Source organism: Brienomyrus brachyistius, chromosome 24 (assembly GCF_023856365.1).
Source record: "Brienomyrus brachyistius isolate T26 chromosome 24, BBRACH_0.4, whole genome shotgun sequence".
In the NCBI taxonomy this organism is placed as follows: domain Eukaryota; kingdom Metazoa; phylum Chordata; class Actinopteri; order Osteoglossiformes; family Mormyridae; genus Brienomyrus; species Brienomyrus brachyistius.
Genome location: NC_064556.1, coordinates 3392945 through 3414141, shown reverse-complemented (window position 1 = coordinate 3414141; position 21197 = coordinate 3392945). Strand labels below are relative to the sequence as shown.

The following is a 21197-nucleotide window of genomic DNA, read 5'->3' as shown; positions in this document are numbered from 1 at the left end:
GTATCCTGTATGTACTTAATCTGTATGCAGTATGTACTGATGTACTGAGTATGGTATTAACAGCGAGGAGGTCCAGGCTTTTATAAGACCCATAAAGGTTAGTCTATAAGACTAATAAGTCTGATCAACAGACTAAACAAAGCACTCAGACTGTAAAACCCCAATTACACCAGTGTTGAAATATTGTAATACCGTACCAAAGATTCTTAAATGATAAGAAGAAAATAATCAGGTATAACTACATACTGTAGCCACATAAGTGTTTGTTGTCTGAAAGGTTTTCCAAGTTAAACACACTTCAGATTTATAAACAATAACAGCTCATTAAGCAAATCCACATGCTCATATTTATGTTTTACTGAAATCGTACCCACAAGCTTTCGTGAAGGTAACACCCTGACTTAGTTTTGGTGCCGTATGGTTCCTGAAAAGCAGCCATGTCTGATCGCTGCCTTATCATCTTCAAAATGAAAGCGAAAAGCTTCCAATAGAAAATGGAATCGCTGTGTAAATTGCAGGTCTCAGACTTATCGAAGAACATCTCCACCTTTGCGAGATGACAGCCAAGCCCATCTTTTCCCTTCATGTTAAAGTGCTGCCCGTCAGTGTTTATCTCAGTGTCTCCCTGACTTCCCTTCTTTGCAATTATTCATAGATCTTCGCTGGATTCACTCAGCGTGCTAAAATATCCCCGCTTCCCTAAGATTGCACAGGGTCACACGGAAGACGAGCTGCTGCGAGAGGTTTCACAGAGATGTAGCGAGAGGAGGGGGCAGCGGCGAGAGGAATTGGGGAGTTAAAAAGGCTTCGGTTTCAAAATCCAGTTCACTTCTGATGAATAAATGAATCCCATTACTCTGGATGAGGTGACCAGGGGGGTACAGCGGCGGGAAGCCTGGCCTGTCAAAAATGGATGCACTTCAAGTCAGGGAGGGCTGGTCAGAGTGAGCTTAATGGGCAGAGGCGGGGGCTGCTCTGGATGGCGGACCTACTGCGGGTAGCCTGCGCTGCGGAGATCTCCTAATGGACGGGGGAGACGAGGGGCCTCTCAGGCCGAATCAGGAAAAGCATGCAAGAAAACCTCAACAATATTTACCACGGTGGTAGACTGTCGGCACCGTTTTTAATTTTCTTTCTAAATTTACTGGGTTTTTTTTCTTTAGATATTGACATTGTATTTATTCAGCGGAAGCTTTTGCCCAAAGTGACATACATTTGTCTTTATTGTGAAAACTCACAGTCCCTGGAGTAATCGGGCTTAAGGGCCTCGTTCAGGGGACCGATGGTGAAATCAGTCTGCCGACCTGGGATTTGAATCAATAACCTTCAGATCGCAGGGAGAGCCTGAGTCAATGCACTGAGCCATGTAGGATTATGGGAGTGTGTGTTGTATTTACTGCTGCCTAAACTATCCTTAATTGTATTTATCTCTTCTGCAATACTGGGCACAGAAATTTAGTCTCACAGGGATTGGCGAAGTTCTGTCTTACCAGCCCGAGTGTCACCGGATGAAGATGGGTTTGAAGGCTGTGCTTTACACTGTATGTAGTTCTGCTCTTCACTAATAGTGGCATATGCATGTTGCACTATTAAACATCTGATATTTTTTAAATAGGTTCTCTATGGGAAAAATCTGGCAAAGACACTAGAACATTTTGTATTTTAAAAAACAGACTGAGAAATGTGTTGAACCAATAAATTTTAGAGAAACAGGGTCTCTCCAAAACACCAGCAAAATTCATGAGTTGACTCGTGGCACGCTGCTTTGAGTGGAAACCTGGCTTGAGTCCATGCCTGCTAGCCTGTCACTCTGAAAGTGCCCTTCCGTTTATAAAAGGTCACCGACATGAGATACAAAGACCAGAGGGTACGCAGAAACAACTGCGTATTTACACAGATCATCCATCCATCCACATTCTGAAAACCCCTGTGTTAACCATTGCGCCAGTCAAAGTGGTATATATAATACATGGACCAATACAATTGTACCTATTAAAAAAGATAAATATAAAAGAGATGTAACATTTAGCAGATGAGTTACGATTTAATTATACTAGTCGTGGGACGGAGAACGGTATTCCAGTATAAATCCTGCTTCGTGCCCCTGTGCTTCATGGGAAAGGCTCCAGAGTTTCCACCACCCAGGATAAGAGGTACAGATGGATGGATGGACGGATTACGGACCGGGCCAACGGGGCCGCTGCCCAGGGGCCCTTGGGGTGCAGGGGGCTCGTGGGGCCCCTAGCCCAAAACAATTTGCAACGCTTATCAACAATGTATTTTCGTTTGTCTATTTTAGAGGGCCTACATTCTTTGATCCTCTGCCTACAAGGGCCCCTGACCCTATAGGGAGGGCGTTTGGCTGCCAAGGGCCTTGAATTGTGGTGGTGGGGGGGGAGGCCCTCGCGAACGTTTTGCCCAGAGGCCCACACAACCCATAATCCGTCCCTGGATGAGGTTAGTGTATGCCAGCACATTTAAACAACACTAGGTGCTTTGTTGCAATTTTAAGGTAAAAAGAAACCTGCAGATGTACTGGGACACTTGACAGTACATGGAATTTAATACTAAAAGGTAAAAATGAATGTTTCTCTCTGTTTCCACTATACTTTGTTGGGGGGGGGCACTCAACATAATTAAAACGTCTGCTAAGAAGATATTAATTAACCTCGAATATACATAATACGGTCTAAGCGATCAGCATAAAACATTTATCCTCCAATAATGCACAGCTAATTACAGAAGTAAAAATGCATAACTTTTACTACGAATAATAAATCTGATAACTAATAAAGCCTACTGCCACACAATTTCGAGATATACAAGTCAAAAAGAGCTAGGAAGCGACGGCGACGGCTGGATTGCCTTCCAGTAAGTGAATTACTTCCTCCGGCGTAGCAACAGTAACAATTACGGCTTAATTGTTTTCATGGCGGCGTCAATGACGGGGAAATGGGCCAATTCGGGCACCAACCGGTATTAAAAGGACACAAGCCGGAGGGGGAAATGTGTAGTTTCAGTTCCAAATAAGATATATGATTTCAAAAGTTAGGTCTGTGAAACGATTATATTTTTTCAATATATTTATGCAATAAATAAATATGGAATAGATGTGTTATTGATTTATTTAGATACGAACGTTAAGCCAAATATCAAACAATATACCGTGATACTGTAGTTGTAAACAAATCCATTGTAAATGGGAGACAGAAGAGGTTTTGGATCTGGTGTTCGTGCAGTGCCACCTATCGGTCAGACAGCAGGCTTACATTCCGCAGAAATACCTTCCTCGCTGCAACTGATTAAAACAGTATTTATACTTAAAACACTACCCAATATCAATTTATCGCAAACGCATTTGCATAAAACTGGCGTAGCTTCAAGCAGAACTAAGTAAAGCGTTTCGGGTAGAAAACGCTAAAGTGAGACTTTGTGAGCTCGTATATATTGCACGGACACATTAATTAGGCCTGTATTTGTGCAATAATATACAAGTTACCATGACCGCTGAAACATCGCTGCATTTGCGGTACACTATCAATTTACAATCTATATGGAGATCTAACCAAGTCTGATTTCCATCAACTGTTTCGTGTATGTAAACAAAGCATTTAAAAAACTTAAGTCTTTGCATTTTGTTAACGACGAAATAGTGAAAAATCTCTTCAGCGAGTCAGTGAAACGACTACAGCACAACTGGACTGAAACAGATATAGAATTTATTTTCAACCATAAGTAGGAAAAATACATAGGTGTAAAGGAAACAAGCAGACCCTGTTAAAAACAAACTAATCGAAAAGGTAACCAAGACATAAGGACAACAGTAAAATTGAAAAATCCTTGTTTACCATTAGGCATTTTTAATAGTTCCTAGTAATGATTTAAAAACAGCTGCCTATGTCTATATTAACATTCGTAAAACATTGTGCAAGTGTTTTGCTGGTATTTAATGAATGGTAAACAAGAGTTGGTCCAGTGCATTCACATATGACAGTCAATATATTTATATATATATATAAATATTTATATATATTTATACACACGCACACGGCCAGCTACAGTCCTCTTTGCTGCACAACTAATACTACATGAAAGTTATAACCAAGCGGATGAGGAAACGAGACAGAAGACGAGTTCAGCGAAAACTGCTGTAAGACAGTAGGGTCTATAAAACGTCGTTTGCAACTTTAGCTTCTTCCAAAATTGACATCATATTACTGGACTGCAATGACCCTTAAAGATTACAATAATCCAATACCATTAGTTTTCCCCACTGACATTAAAACGGCGGAATATTTTTCCCGCTATTACTTTTAAGCTGCAGCTAGAAACCTGAACACGCACGTAACACGGACGCAACTGGCCAATGAGCGACGAGCAAAAGTGGGATGGGGCGGGGCTACCCAAACAAAATAGTGGAGCCTTAGAACAGCCTCACTGATGATCAGAGTGCAAATACAGAGCAAGAAAGTACCACAAATATAAAACACCGAGTTCAGCGGGGAGGATGGTCGATGTGTATGTGTAAGCGGCTGATCAAAACCGAAATGTCCACCCTGACTGACTCACCCTTTGCCTCTACAACCTTAGCTTAAGAGACCTACAAGATCGGATTTTTTTTTGGAGGGGGGGAGGGGTTGGATTGTAAACTTAAAGCAACACACCTCAGAAGTGACAGGAGACCCAAATTCCAATGCAGCCATCACCAGCTGTGCTTTTAAAAACACGTCACATCACTGTACAAGGGACCCATGCACTAAAGCATTTACCAAGACAGTGAGGAAGCCGCTCTGTACATACACTACAGGTGGAGATGACATTTCCTATGTGGTGGCAATCACTCGTGTCTGAATGCATCTTCAATGGTAACATGGACACAAGGACTCTCGATTCTCAGATAAGAAACCATAAATCCATAATTCATTGCATTTATGAAACTTTTATAAAAGAATTTGGTCTGTGCATCATGGAAAACAATGGGTTAAAGAAAAAGATGAAATCATTCAACCACAGGATAATCATGATATACACAACAAGATTCATTTCAAAAGAAAGAAAAACGAGATACAACGTTTATTCACACTTTACAAAACAAAAACAAAAAAAGGCTGTTTTAATCAACTACAATAGTATCAGCAATTCAATATAATCAACTGGACACTTTGTTCAACAGAAACGAGTGAAAAGGAAATTTTAAATAGATAAGAGCAGGCTTTGGGTAAAGAGGACATCTCAGACCTATCGCTTCACTGTCTCTTCCTTTGGAAAGTTAAAATTTATTAAATTAAAATTGGTTTGTACAACAGCACATATTTAAAAGCTGTAATAGTCGATTTCAGGTAGTAGCTGCACTCGTTACGAGCTTTAAGTGCTTGTCAATCAATTTCCAATTAAAAACCTTGGGAATTATTTCCACCTTTCGCATTGACATGGCCAATTGTACCAGAACACAGTGGTACTGGAAATCGACAAGCTAGGCTGTGCTCTTTTCTTAAAGCCTACAAAAAAAAACACAAATAAAAAAAGCTAAGTTACAGTAACAGATTAGCTTACATCTTGGCTTCATAACAGTATGCAACAGATGGCACTGTAGGCAGGAGGGGAAAAAAAATACATATACCCATGGTCTAGCACTTGGGACAGACCTAAAACAAAAGGTGAGAGAACTGCCTGAGTTAAGGAAGAGGAAGTGGCCCTCTAGAGCTAAACTGGTTATTAATGAGACCAAGGAAGGAAGGATGATTCTCTGGGAGGCAGTGCAGCATGCAAATGGAAGGGCACTGATAGTATGATTTGATAGAAAATCAGACAGATCCCGACGATTACAGAGTCACTGATTACTACAGAATTCCGTAAACCCACAAGGAGACCAGAAACAACAGTATTAACTCCCACAGCAGATATTGAACTGGACAGAATCCTAAAAAAAAAAAAAAAAATTCCGAAGAGCTGCTCAGCTGTCAGACGATTGCACAACCTATGCGACCAACAGAATCGTTGAGGCACAATGCATTTTTTTTTATTTTACATCTCCCTTCAGCGACCGGTCTCCTCCACACATCTTTCCCAAGACCTACGGGGGACGGGGGCTCCATTCTCCAGAGAGCCGAAAGCATGGGGGCAGGGTACTTCCCTCGCTATTTCATACGCCCCCGGGGGGGGGGGGGGGGTGACTCGGGGCATGTTGGCGGAAGCTGCCTGGTCGAGCAGATCGACTCCTGAAGTGCTGTCGGAATCTGCCTTGAGTGCAACATTTTGGAAATAAACACCACTGTGGTACATCTAAGAAACGTGACCCATGGGAGTGCAAACGGTAGCAGCGATTACAGGAACAATTTTTTTTCCTTTGATTTTTTTTTTTTTTTAAAAAGTCTTTTGTACAAGCTGGTCGTGTCTTTAAACACGTTAAAACTGATAGAAATTTAGTTGACAATACAATCTTTTTTTCCCTCCCCAAATCTGATTATTGGAATTCCTAGTACAAAAATGCAATAAATCAGGTCGTTTGCAGTTCATATACAATCATGTAAACGCTAATTCCAAATTTCAATATTATAAATACTTGTATGAAAAACCCCTACAATGAAACATGAAGGTATGGTTGTGAAGGTCACTACTGGCAGCCAAGTCTAAGTGTTTGTGTGTACGCTGGTGCCAATGGCAGCTGTAATGCCACGCTAAGACCGCCAAGAGTCGACAGTCAATCACCCCCATGGACCTGGCAAAGGGCACTCAAGAGTTACTGCAGCAGAGAGGGCCGTCGGGCTTGGCCGGGACATCATTCGCGCCCTTAGGAGGGAACCTTCCCTTGGTCTTGTGCCCTCAGTCGACTCCCTCCACCCCAGTCCACAAGATGGCGCTACCGCCCAATTGCTTAATCGACCAATTGCTTAATCAACCGACGATTAAAAAAAAAAATAAATACATAAAAAAAATAAATCATCACTCGGTAAAGGAGAGGGGCTACAGAGGGGGCCAACTTCATTCCCACCGTTTGAAGAAAAAGAAAACAATGGAAAATTAGGAACTGAAATAATTGAAAGACATTAAATTCAGCTGAATAAATTAAGCTGCAGCGCGTCTAGAAGTGAAAATTAAGGGGTTCCAGTGATTACAAATCACCAAAAAAAAAAAAAAGACAAGCAGTATGGCTTTAAGAGCCAGTAGATGTATAACATACTACTGCTATACAATGGCAATATGAGGTTTAAAATTAAAGGGGGGGAAGCGGGGGGGCTGGACTTGTAGCAGCAGGAGAGTTGGTTGGTTGGTTTCAGCACCATAGAGTGTAAAGCAAGTTTGGCCGGCTCTCTCCTTCGCTGACAAGTCCGTCACTTAAAACGAACAATGCATCACACGGGGGGGGGGTATTACTGTGCGCAAAACAAGGGGGTTCATGGCAAATAAAAAGGCGAAACGAAAAAGGTGAGAGTTTTTAACACAGCCGGAAAACTAGCTTGGATTTGGATAGCTATGGATGTTGCACTCTCTCCCCTGTGTGTGTTACGATGCCTGTGTGATCCTGAGTTCTTCCACCTGTGAAATTACTGCATTCATCTATAGAGAATTTAAACTGTGGACCGCTGGTAGAGAACGTAAAGATTAACTTCAATGGGTATCGCCGCAGTAACAGTGGGGAGAGTGTAAGAAGTATCTAAGAGTCCAGATCATTACATTGCGCCTGAAAATGGTAAAAGTATTACCAGTATTGACTTTAGCGTCAATTAAAATCTATTAAAAACCATTACAAAAAGAGAAAAATCCCTGTTGGCCATACCTCACTTCTCTGATCATATTATTATACAGATTATGTATTTCTTCAAAAATTTACAGAAAAGCGCTTGGGGAGAATTAGCTCCCTCCAGTGGCTCGGAAGACTACCTGCGGCCTTGCAGGTGGATTCCATTGACTGGTGGCGTATAGGGCAGAACTAGCTCCAGCTGTGCAAATAGGGAGAAGTGATCAGAGGGGATATGAGAATGTGGGCAACCGCTGACATTGTTCTCAAGCCAGTTTGGATCCACTGGCCCCAAGACGCCCAACACATTGAGCAGAGGCTGAGAGTAGAAGACGTAATCAATGACACCCTGAAAGAGAAGAGGAAAGAGCTTTTTAAACCCCTCGTGCATCGTTATCCCCCAAACACTGCAAGCGTTGACCAGGAAAATCTTCAGGTAGCATTTAAGTTCTAGTTACACAAAGTGCGCAAATGTCAGGATTAGGTGAACAATATTTAGTCATGCTTCAGAACTATTTCGCATCAATGTCTGCGAACATTTCAATTTAGCGTTGCACGAGTTTAACCGAAAAGATGACCAGATGGGTCAAGCAGTAATACTCGTATTTCCAAGCTACGCTCATTTGGCAAGTTCTTAAAAAATAAAATAATAAAAAAAAAAAAAAAAAAAAAAAAAACACCCAACAGGACCTAATTGACAGATAAGATAAGAAGAAAGATAAGCTCCGAAACAGTTTACCGGGAAATGTGTAGCTCCGCACATAGCTCAAAGCAGTCTCACTCATTTTATTAATGTGCTTTGACTTTAGGGAATCAGCTCAAGCTAGAAGACAATTGATTATTTGGAGATTTCTCTGACAGAGCCCCCCGAAAATCCTAGCACCCAGAGAAAGAGAAGGGACTGTACCTTGAAGTCGTAGGTGTAGTTGGTGTAAGGCATGAGGCCGTTCTCATAGGCGCTCTTCAGCTTGAAGCCGTGCGTGAACCTGCCATTGGGTGTGCCCTTCTTGCCATTGCAGTTGAAGTTGGTCAGGCTGTCAACGTAGCGAAGCTCTTTGAAGTCCTTGTGCGTGCTGTCCACCCCTCCTGTGCTCAGGTACTCCACCACACCTGTACGCGTCACAGACATGCATCACACCATTTGTCATTCAGGAAGCCACACCCATGGCCTCTCTAGCGCCATCCACTGGTCACGCAAAACCAAGTCTCCTCCAAGCACCAGTCGCCACACAATTTGTAAATACCTAGTGCACATTTGGCTGATACATTTTGCAAAGAACTTACCAGAATCGGGCAATGAGTTGAGGTCAGCGCACAGCACGAGGGGGATGGCGTTGGTCTCACCGGAGATGGAGTTCAGCTTGAGGCTTCGTGTGGTGTTGTCAACGATGTTCTTGATCTCCGACAGGAACATCATGGTCTGGACTAACTTCACATCGGAGTACTCTGGGTCCCAGTGCATGTGAGCATTAGCCACTAGGAGGAGCTGTTTCTCCATCCCAAGCAGTTTGCCAGCTGGAAAGCAAGAGTAGCTTAAGTAAGCCGGGGTTACCACAGTACGCGACTCCAAGAGTGCGCCATAAGCCTGGAGACCCACCTGTCTGCTCCATTATCTCCTTGCGAAGCTCGAGGAGCACAGCAACCCCAATGTTGTCCTTGGTCATGACGCGGTTCAGCATGGCTTCCGAACCCTCAGAATTAGCCATGGCCAGCTGGTTAAACTCCACAGTATGTTTCTGCACCAAGACAAACCTGTAGACGACGCGAGCGAGATTTAACAGGCCGGCACAGCTGACACGGGACGGAACGCCGAAAGAAGCGGTCTCAAGAGGCAAGCTCACTTTTCAGTTTTGAAGAATACTGCACACCCATCCACATGCTTACGGTCCGATTCGGACATGGTCCTGGCCCTGGACTTTGGGCTGAAGAAGCCCTCGTACCCATGCTCTTTCAGCTCTACCAGAAAGTAGTTATAGTACTGTTCTGTTTCAACTTCCTGTAAAGACAACACAGGGCAGGTGTAACCAGGCAACCATACACAAAGCCAGCCAGCTATTTTTACATCATCTCATATCGATCATTCCCTACATCTATGCAGGCAAATATTAAACCGTTAAGTACATGCTATCCGCCCCTTTTCCCAGGGGCACGAGCAGCCCGGCGCTAACGTCTGCGTAATGATATGGTTGGCGTGTGGAGTTCGGCGGAAAGACAACAATCGCTACATGAAACTGCTCACTACAAGGTCTGTGAGTTATCTTGCGTAACCGGGTCAAGATTTCTGCTAGGAGACCATGCTGTTGAATTTTTCAAGTATACGTTTTGGCCCTGTAATAGTCACCGAAAGGACGCCATTCAGTCTCATAATATTCTAAAGATGGCTGACATTTCTACATCCAGTTTCTCCAAAACTAGGCAACTCCCAGCAGAACGATCTAGACAGATAAATAGCACTATAGCATATACAAAATTTTTTTTGATTTTGAGGTGAACTGCCCCAGTAACATCTGTTTACATCTCAAATTAATAATGCGAAATTACAATATCATATACGCAGCCCCTACAGGGAAAACACCATAAGTTTAAGACCAAGACAATACGCATGCCATGAGATCACTTAAGTGTAACTGCTCAGCTCCAAAGCCAATCAGATGCGGTTGCAGCGCTAGCCCCACCTGCAGGCTGATGATGTCAGCGCAGTAGCTCAAGATTTCCTGCATGATGGCCTTCTTTCTGTACTCCCAGTTGAGCGCCCACGACGGGCAGTAGCCATAGAGCTGGCGCGTGGCGTACTTGTCGCAGAGCACGTTGTAGCACATGACGGAAAACAACGCTGCCGTGCAAAAGGGTGGGAAAGGTTAAAGCAGCGTGACTCGAGGTCACGCCAAAACCAGAGGCCCGGGGCGGGAGGTCTTACCTGCGGGGCGCGTCCTGTCCGCCTCCTGCAGCACGATCCAGGACCTGGGTGGGGGCTGCTCTGTGGAGACTAGAGCCAGATAGCAGCAGTATCAGTGCACCTGAGCTCTCTGTTACAGCCTATTCAGGTTCATCGGTTCATCAATTAGTCATCTAGATAATCAAATCGTCCTGTTTGCTAGAGGAGGAATCACATTTCAGCTCTGGCATGGGGGATCGGCTGTGAGGGGTGGGTAGGTGCTCAAAATTCCTAAAAGGGCATGGCAATGACATCTGCCATTTAACAACAGGGCACAAATAAATCAATTTATACGGAACTGAATAACATTTACATGAATACCCTGAGTCAGCATCCCAGATCACAGAACATCCTGTTTTCAACCTCCTCTTGATTAGCCAGAACATGAATGCAGCTGTAGGAAAAAACCTGCTTATCCAATGCGGTTTTCACATCGCGTCAGATCTGACATCTACAGAGAAGGCCGCCATTAAGACATTTTATGAGTTACACCCATCCCAGTCTGCAGTGTTTACTTTAAGCAGCTAAAATCCCACACGCTCTTTAATTGTCATTTCAACTTGACTGGAGCAACGTGATCAAGGAAATGTCACATGATTCAATCACAGTACAACATACACCACCAATATCCCGAGTTTACTAAGCAAGTCTTGGGCAACAGTAGAGCAGACAGTGGGAAACAAGCAGCTATGTTTAAAATTACATTTATCTTAGCTCTAAATTGAAGATACAACAACAGCAGCACAGCTGCTAGTAACAGACCACAGCACTATGCAACACCTCTCCACCAAGTCCGTTTTCCTATCGCACTCGTATGTTCAGCTGTCTGTCTTTACACCAACACTAAGGTGGAATTTGATTTGACAAAAACAACAGCCAAGCTAACATCAGATAAGGACAATAAGAATCTGGTTTCTTACAGGCTGCATTTAGGACAAGTCACAAGATTGTTAAAACAGCTCCCACGCTGAATTTGTTTGATTAGCTGTAGCACAACAGGCCTCAGAGCAAGAAAAGGCAAGCCGACCGATCCAGAAACAACACAGAAGTACGTTAAGCTAAGGAGGAGGGGGCAGCGGAGAGTAAAGAACACCTCCCAGCAATGACTGACGCACATCAAACCGCAAGCTGACCAATCAGCACAACCAAGCTTCCGGCCATTGAGAAAGCAGCACTCACTGCGTTTGGTGGTGCCAGCGAGGTTATCCAGCAGGTAGTTCAGTAACCGACGTGTCCCATCTGGTTCCTGGTAGAGGCTCATGATTTCTTGTGCAAGTGGGTTTCCTGCAGGGAGCACCGAGAGAATGAGAAGACTAAATACTCGCCAACCAAAGACTTTCACTTACTTCCCACTATTGCGGCCTTAAATGCAATCAAACGCAAGTAATAACTTAAAAGTTCTGTGATGCAAGCAAAACGACACAGAAGGGACCGAGAAAGCATAAGCTCATTTTATCATTAACTAAACCTAATCTGCCTTACAGCTTACACCCCTCGGAATAAAATATTTCGGTGGTTTCCCACACTGGACGTGAAAGATAAGAGTCCTGACCCCGAAAAGCGAGGAACTCACCTTTCAAGCCAAGCGTTTGCAACTGAAACAGCTTCCCGAGTTCGAAAGGCAGAACCCGCAACTGGTTGTTATTTAAAAGCAGTTCCCTGAAAAGGACAAGAAGCGCCGGCTTTAGTGACGGGAGCCCCGGCCATGATTCGCTGCACCTGGAGATGCGTTCCAGACTCGTTAATGCCGAGGGCGCGATGCATCGAAATGGGCAATTAGCAGACCTGGCATAGGAAGGAGGCGGAGTGGAGAGGACAAGGGGGGCAATCAAAACCTAGAGAGACTGACAGGGCACACCAATCCGCAACTTGGCAGATGCCGGTGAAGGGCAATCTAGACAGCGTGCCCTGTACTGGAGGCCAAGCACTTGCTGTTCCATCTGCCATATGACTGCAGACCTCTGGGCTCGCTATCTAAACAGAGCAGCCCTTGTCAAAGCATTCAGGTCTGTCAAAATAAACCTACGTATTTATATGAAATCGAAACCACGGTTGGGCGAAGACACAAAAGCACCCGGACTGCATGTCCTAGAGTCAAACTGTACCATGCGGCTCTTCAGATTAATGGACACCAACAATCCCTTTTCAGCTGTTTAATTGCATGCTTCAGACAGAAAGAATATTTTCTAAACAGCCCAAAGACACAAGATCTTTTGTTCAACAGAGCGAGACAAGGTCCCCCCCCCCCCCCCCCCAACCCCATTTAACACATCATCCCCATTTCTCGAAAACAAGTGACACCTCACAACACGGCACTAATCTATCCAGCTGAGGAGGTAGACAACAGCCAGAGGAAAGTTCTGGATAATTACCGCAGCTGAAGATTTTGTTTTAGGAAGTCCAAGTCCTTAGAATCATTTTCTTTCTTTTTTTGCAGATGTTTCAGGGAGTAAAACCTGACAGTCTGTTAGCTTACAGGTAATGTAGCAAAGCTAGGGGCCATTCCACGAAGCAAGATGTCTCAGTTAGCTGGAGTAATTTACGCTAAGGCTAATGACTGTCCAGTAGGAACCTTCCATACCTAAACTCTTATCTGACGACCATGACTCCTAGCTTAAGGTAACCCAGCTTGCTGAGACATCTGGCTTCGTGGAACGGTTTCGGGCTGGGCGTGGGGGGAGCAGAAAGCGAGGGTCGGCGCAGCTCACCTGAGAGATACCATGTTGCCGAGTTCAGCTGGCAGGCTCCTGATCTTGTTGGATGAAAGGTCCAAGTACACCAAGTTGTGGAGTTTGGCAATGTCAGGCGGAATGCGTGACAGAGAGTTGTCACTGATGTGCAGGGCAGTGAGGTGTGTAAGGGACCACAGTGCAGAGCTCAGGCTGCGCACTCTGCCTGCACGTGGCAAAGACAAGTGCAGACATATCACACACGGCAACATACGCAAGCACTTCCACATCGCTGGATGCGTCACTGCTGTGAATCAGGCTTAGTATCTGACTCAAGGCCACTAAACAAGAGTCTCACCTGTGATATAAAGCACAACATTCAGACTACAACACTAACATTACTCACTAAGCAAGTAACCCAAGGCTTCAGAAGTATGTGCACATATAATTCTTACACGGGGTCATTCTCAGTTTCAAAGTTAGCTAGAGGAACTAAACGGGTCGACGTTTTTGTTACATAAACCGACATATGAATCGCGAGAAGCTGAATACACAGAACATTCATGATTTTGGCCTTTTTAAATAAGATCTGAGCGCACGCTGCCTGCGAGTGAAACAACTGCCTGACTGGACACAAAGACTGCAAATGTGCCCGATTTAAAAATCCTTGCTCAATACTCCAAGAATAGGACCACAGGAAGCATCAACAGCAGTCGATCTGAACAGCCAGCGGCGATCGTAAAGCTACGTCCCACCGCGTCAAAGAAAAAAGAAACCCTCCTTACCGCTGATTTCAAGCTCGGCCCAGTACGACTTCTTCCCATTGGCTGCCTCCTCACTCGACATTATCGTGTACATCCGCCTAGGGTCGGGCGGGTCATATTTTTCCTTAGGCATTCCGGTTAACACTACGAAGACAGACAGTTGTACACACACATCAGAGGTGTACAAGGAAACCGTGCCTGAGAACATCAACACACTTGTTGGAATTTACAGAGACTGCATGCCGCCTGTTAACGCCTCACGATTCATGTCACTCTGTCCCAGAAACACCAGAGGAATCCAGTCTACAAATAAGCAACAACACCTTCCTTCAAATCCTTTAAGACACAGAAATGCCATTAATAGAATAGTGTCAGTGTTACTAACTACCTGGTGTTAAGTTAGGCTTTACCCAAAAAGAACCCTAATATAAAACACAGAGAGAATTAAAATTACTACGCCTAGGTAGATCTTAGCTGATCCTTCTCTCTAATTAGATCTGGAAGGCAAAGAGTCAATAGCATTTTTAAACAGTTTTATGCAAATCTTATTTTTAAACACATTCATAGTAACTCTGCTAATTTAAATTTAATGAAAAGTACTGCAGATCTAACCCTGACAAGGTTCTGATCCTTTGTTTAGAATTAAACACATTACAGGAAATTCCGTGCCTTTTACACAAAAGAGGGTATAAATCGAAGGCCAACCGCTCAAAGGAGGTTCAGCTCCCTGTTTAATACTACAAGGTGAGACATGGAAAATGTTTTTACTGTATATGCTCCTATAAAATCCAAACATCATCAAAAAGGATTTGCATCAAAATTCTGCAGAAAGCCCTCACGTGAAAAACATCTGCCAATATTCAACAAATTTCCCATGCAGTGATAACATACGATAAAGTTAAGAATTGATACGAGTACTTTTAAAAAAAAAACAAAAACAAACTGGTGAAATCACCCGCTCACATTCAGCACCTCAGTGAATACTGGATGCAGAAAATGATCAAAGGCAGTATTTTAGCCTTGATATAAAAGCAGCATTTCCTGAAACCCGACATGAAACACTTCACACATAGTATACTAAGTAAAAGTATAAGATGTAAATGCAGATCTGACAATCAGCAAAGTCAGCTATACGTCATACAACCAGACGCACGTTCACTGGAAAGCCACAGCTACAATCTTACTACATTTCATGGTTAGCCAATTCACAAACCAGAAATGTCTCTTTGGGTGGGTGTGTGTGTGTGTGTGTGTGTGTGTGTGTGTGTGGGGGGGGGGGGGGGGGTTAAATTGTAATGGCACGGTCTACTCATGCCACATGGGCCTGGTACGTAAAGTGCAAACAACGGTGGAACTTAGCTGCCCTTTCCAGAACCAGCAGAAACACGATAAGGGGGCGGGACGCAGACCATACCCGGAGAGCCATTGGAGCGCTTGCCCGTCAATCAAAAACGCATCCCATTTCCTCATGTAAGTCTCAACTAGGCAGCAATCAGGCGACAATCTAAACGGCGCTTCAGAAACAGGCCTTAACACTGAAACATTGTCATTTGTCTTTACCACAGTTAGAAACACACCGTCGTGTGTAGTTCACCGTGTTTTTTTTTTCTAACTGAAACGGCAGAGTTTCACTATGTTATACTGAAAACGGTCACCACACTCCGCGTCAGCTAATGTTACCTATAGGCATGCACACATGGCTCGCCAGCCATGTACTCCCAAATATAATAAACCAAATAATGGGAAGCCGACAACTTTAATCCCTATTGTGACTGAAAAGTTTGTAACCAGCCCACTAAAAGTATCATTGTCACATTAGAAGGACATCCACTGTATTTCCTAAAAATGCACGTCCAAGCTTTTAAATGATTCGGGTAATTGTAATTCTTCCAAGCAAAACCAAAATTAATATTTTCCTGTCATCGGGCTTCCAGAAATCAACTTACTATTGTCCGGCGAACATGTGTTTACATAGGTAGCCACATAGCTTAGCCGCTAAACGATCGGCTCAAAATAATAAAAACTACCAAGGGTGTGTTAGACATAATGAGAAAGTCGTCAATTACTTATTTCGTTGAAAAAGAGTCCCAGCAGCCTAGTTAGTTACATATAATTTCCAAACTGACGAAGTCAATTTTAGATAAACAATGATCCAGCTAGCCCCCCACGGGATAACTGGTTTGTCAATATTGTTAGCTAGCGGATGATTCGAATTCTACCGCTTAATCTCGTCACATCATGCAAATAAACGTCGAAATTCGGGTTTTAAACCCCCTTCCCTGGAAAGGTGCGCTCTCCTGCACGCTTGCGTGGCGAACTATTTCCCAAAAAACGATCGCTGATTAATTTCTGTTGTAATTAACGCAGCTGGCTAGCAAACGTAACCACGTCCAAAAAAAAGAAGAGAAAGAATATACCTACGTCGACGCTTAATGAGCGCAGGTGTTAAAGTTTGATTTGTTTGCCCTCGTTTTTGCTTTTGTTGTCGTTTCGTTTTGCTTTCTTTTACCTGAAAACGCATACCAATTTGCGAGGACGAGTGCGTATTTCCTTTGTTTCTGGTTCAATGTGTATCCGCTGCTTTCTCGACACAGATACGAGCACAAACACGCATCATGGCGGCCCTGCGCCTCTTAGTTTACGAAGACAGCGCCGACCCTCATTGGTCGGCGCGCAGCGCGAGCGCAAACGCACATCATGGCGGACCAGGGATTCTTGGTTTACCAGGGCAACGCCGACCCTCATTGGTCAGTCCGCGGCACGCAGCGCTGCCATTGGACGCCAGCCTTGCACAAACGCCTCCGCACTGGGTTTCGCTCGCACGCCATTCAGTCGCACTGAGCTGCGCTCCATCCGAACAAAATTGTTTAATCCGTCGGCGAAAGAAAAGGAATATATATATAAACGAATACAAACGCCAGTATTCCGTGAACGAAACCACATCTTGCACGGGACAGATCTGCTTGTATTAAGTATGGATTGTGTAAAAAAACTAAGATGCATGAACGAATAGTTATGGAGCAAAAAGCCATATTAAGGGTCACAGGGGGCCTAGAGCCAATCCCAGGTAGCGCAAAACACAAGATTGGGGTTCACCCTGGAAGGGATGCCAGTCCATCATAGGGTCGATACACAAGCGTAATCAAAAGCAATTTAGTGACACCAATTAATCTAAGTGCATATCTTTTGAATGATGAGGGAATTCAAGGACCAGGTTTCTGTTAAGTCATATTTCATTACACATACAAAGTCATACTGTATTTGTTTAGTTATCATAGGAGGGAGCATAGTGGCTTTGTGGGTAACCCTGTCCTCACACCTCAAGGGCGGTGGGTGTGAATCCCGCTTGCACGTTCTCAGCCTGTTTCCTCTGGTCTTTCCAATTTCCTCCCATAATCCACTGTAAGGCCAATTAGTGTTTCTAAATTACTCATAGTGAGTGAGAGTCTGGCCCGTGAAAAACTGACGTCCTGTCCACCCAGGGAGCCGTACTGTTTATTTTTCTCGTCCATCTTGCATAAGTATATAAGGAGGATGGACAGTTTGGAGTCATCTCTTATGCAATCAATGCAGGCGTAATACATCGTCCAGCAAGTCCACTTCCACCCAAAGGGATTATGGTTGAATAATAATGTTTCCGTAGTAGAAATTGGTTCAGCTGCCTCCATAGATTACGTAGAAAGAATCTGGATACTAATTAATGTTGGGTCTCTCTGGTATAGTAGCATTTGGGTTGTGACTTTTGTGACAAAGAATGAATTATAGTAGAATTTAGTTCGATCCTTTAGTAGAATCCTACACCCCCCAGTTTTGGGTTTTCTTGTGCAAATTATGATTGGTATTAGGATTGTCCATATATGCCGACTTCTCGGGGTTCTAGAAACAATGCTAATATATTAAATCTGTCCATAAAATATATTGATAATGAAATATTATGTTACTCCCAGCTGTAGACTTGTATGTGATTTAATAAGTAATGATACAAAGAGTAAGGAGCACTTCTGATCGCTTGTGGGCAGAAAGTCTGTCGGAGCACATTATATAATATAAAACTCCGTAGGCACGTACGTATACGACCGTGCTAGTACATTTGATATTGTGATATGGAAAGGCATGAGTTTCATCTTAAATGATTAGCAGGTGGCTCGAATTTAACACCGATTGTAAAATGTAGTTGTTCTTTTATAATAATATAATAATAATTAATTATAATGTTAATAATATTAAAATTCTGGTTACAATTTTAGGGAAATTTACATAGGCCTAAATGCAGCATATACTTATTTGGATGTTCTGCAGAAAGTAAATTTGCATGAAAATGTATGCTATCTTTAGATTTTAAAAGGCAAAAAATACAATGAAAATATGACGAATATTACCGGATATACGTAAGGAATTGCATAATATTGTTTTCATCCAGATTGCTCCGTGGTTGCACTCTCACTTCCTACTGGGCAAATCTGTTAGTCCGTGAAACACAGTTAAGATGCTCTTGATAATTTATTCCAAGTTTATGCCAACGTCAGCAACTGAGTCCCAAGTTATCGAGCGCCAGTGTATGTGTACCTAACTTGTAGACGTGTCATCGACTTGCGCAAAGTCAAGTGAAAGGAAGAGCATTAACTTTACCGAAAGCAACAACTATTATCCATGCTTGCAGTCACACGAAAGTCTCCGATAACTTTAAGCAGGCCCTATATGTAACTTCATGTCAGTTACATTAACGGGCGAAATCATACATTGCATTGTAAAGAGTTACAGGCAGGAAAAATAAACTGTTGACGTACCTTACGAAATCTGATCATTAACTACGTAAACCGCGTCAACATAAACTATCAAGGAAGTGCTCGGAAAAAGGAAGCGAATGGATTTTACAAAGATTCGGACGTTTGAAAAAATAAACTACTTTTAGCTGAGAAATAAAGATTATTTGAGAATTCCTAACTAAACACGTTTAACGCCTTTTAATAATGTGTCAAATCCCGATCACAGTAGGTGTGGTATGGTTTGTGACAGCATACAGATTTATATATCCTTCACATAGATATCAATCGCCACTTTTAATCTAGAAAAAGTACTAAGTTTTAAGGACACTTCCGCTGAAGCACAAGCTTCCTACGTACAGCAGCTGTCTGCGCTATAAATATTTTAATTAGGCGGGTGAAGGACAGCCACATAAATAATATTTAAACTATTTATATTTATTTAAAAAAAATACCAGTAATAATAAACATTGCCCTCAGAATATTTCTGGAAAACGACTCAAGTGGTTTAAGGCGGGATGTAGCCGTGATGATTCACTACATGAGATGCCATCCATAAAGTGGAAAACGTGAGATGCGGTGATAAGCGGCGTCGCCATTTGTAATAATCTTTATGACGAGGCCTGACATACGTCCAGGGGCTATAGGAAGAATATGCAAAGCCGGGGAGCAGGAATTAAAAGCACAGCCTGGGATCTCTATAAATATTCTTTATTTTAGTAAGTAAATAAATAAATGTTGGAATCAGTTTCTGTCTTTCTATGATTATATTTAGCAAAAAAAAGCTTCTGGAAGATGGACAGTTAGATGGGTAGATGGATGATGGAAGGATGGAAAAAAACGACTGAATCCAGAGGTGAATTGATGTAGCAATAAATGTTTAATCACTCTCACTGTTGTGTATAAAAATGCTGGACAGGATGGCTAGAACTTAATAACTCTGCGATGTTTGGGGGCAGCGACTTGCAGGTGGAATCCAGCTATCAGAATGGAGCAAAAACATCGTTTTCCTGCACTGTTAATAATCAGTGGAATTTCTTTTGGAAAAAAATAGTTTAATCCTTCCAGAAGAGTAGTGTTTTCTAGTCCGGTCCTCAGGGTACCATCAGCCAGTCCACGTTTTTGCTCTCTCCCAGCTACCTACCGAACCCTCTGCATCAGGGGTGGCCAGTCTTATCCAGAAAAGGCCGTGGTGTGTGCAGGTTTTCACTGCAACTCCCTAATTATATTGTTAATTAGAGGACTGGCTGAGGAGTCCTCACACCTGGGATTGAACAGCTGACTTAAAGGTCATCCCGAAAACCAGCACACACACCGGCCCTTTGCGGATAAGATTGGCCACCCCTGCTCAACATTTTTGCTACCAGGAGCTGGGAGGGAGCAAAAACGTGGACTGTCTGTGGGTCTCTGAGGACCAGATTGGGATACATTGCAGTAGAGTTAGAATCTTTCTCTCTATTTATAGATATACTCTATGTATATACAGTACAGTAGCTACAATTAAAGTTACATTATTGTCACAGTTAAATTTCTTTTGCTTCATTCTCTGCTTCAGATACATCCTATTTCATAATGAACGTTACTTTCTTGTGTTGTTTTAAAGTTATGCAAATCAGGATCATAATCAGCTGAGCTCTATTGTGTCGGTTTTATCTTGGGTGTAAGTCTGAAATATACGATAAAATATTTTGCAATTGTTTCCCTACCAGATGATTATGTAAACAGTAGCATTCTGTTCCAAATCTTTAATTCTTCGTCAAATATGACATTGTAAGACACAGTTACACATCACATGCGATTCTTTTGAAGTGTGAAATATATAAAGTGGTTTGTTAATGCCTGGGTTTTGGCAGCGTAAACATTTGCACAAGTACCAGCGGCGAAGGCTGCTGATGAGGTTCTTCTCTCTGTGTATAATCTGCCATCACGCCTAACAATGCAATCGCCATTTGACCTTTTCCAATCCTCAGCAACGCTGTTGAAGTCACTCATCTTTTATAACTCTGAGAGCTAATTTAAAACCATGTAAAATGCACGCAGGCTTCTTGATATGGACGCCAGGGTCTTTCTCTCTTTCGGTGCTTATCTGATGCTATTCCCAGCGCTCTTACGACACTGACGTCATGGGTGTGAAACTGTACTTGGCGTTCCTATGGATACGTCTGGCCAAGGTGTGTTTCGCTGCGTGAGCCCTTTATAAGATCAGCTCGGTGACAAGACCCAGCATGGGGGGGGGGTAGTGTGGAGGCTGAATAGGCCTATTGTTGCAGGAGTTGGGGTCCTTGTCTTTTCCTAGGGAGACAGAGGTTCGACTCCCTCCAGGGTGCT

The 21197-nt window shown here is 43.1% G+C and overlaps 1 protein-coding gene across 1 annotated transcript; it reads right to left on the bottom strand.

Moving 5' to 3' along the window:
- Positions 1–3702: 3702 nt before the first annotated feature.
- Positions 3703–16753, bottom strand: LOC125719936 (CCR4-NOT transcription complex subunit 6-like). The gene is made up of 12 exons (XM_048994842.1): positions 16528–16753; positions 14128–14250; positions 13382–13568; positions 12247–12332; positions 11853–11957; positions 10656–10724; positions 10414–10571; positions 9580–9734; positions 9336–9490; positions 9023–9253; positions 8646–8848; positions 3703–8087 (listed from the first exon to the last, which is right to left on the bottom strand). The coding sequence occupies exons 1-12, from the start codon at positions 16625–16627 to the stop codon at positions 7878–7880; spliced, it is 1782 nt and encodes a 593-aa protein (XP_048850799.1). The 5' UTR covers positions 16628–16753; the 3' UTR covers positions 3703–7877.
- Positions 16754–21197: the final 4444 nt, after the last annotated feature.

Excerpts from the sequence above, each read along its gene's own strand:
- LOC125719936 (XM_048994842.1), bottom strand. The coding sequence starts at position 16,627 with ATGCGTTTTCAGGTAAAAGAAAGCAAAACGAAACGACAACAAAAGCAA. Across the intron at positions 13,569-14,127 it reads GGCCGAGCTTGAAATCAGCG|GCAGAGTGCGCAGCCTGAGC; the intron begins GTAAGGAGGGTT and ends TGCCACGTGCAG. Across the intron at positions 9,735-10,413 it reads CTGACATCATCAGCCTGCAG|GAAGTTGAAACAGAACAGTA; the intron begins GTGGGGCTAGCG and ends TTGTCTTTACAG.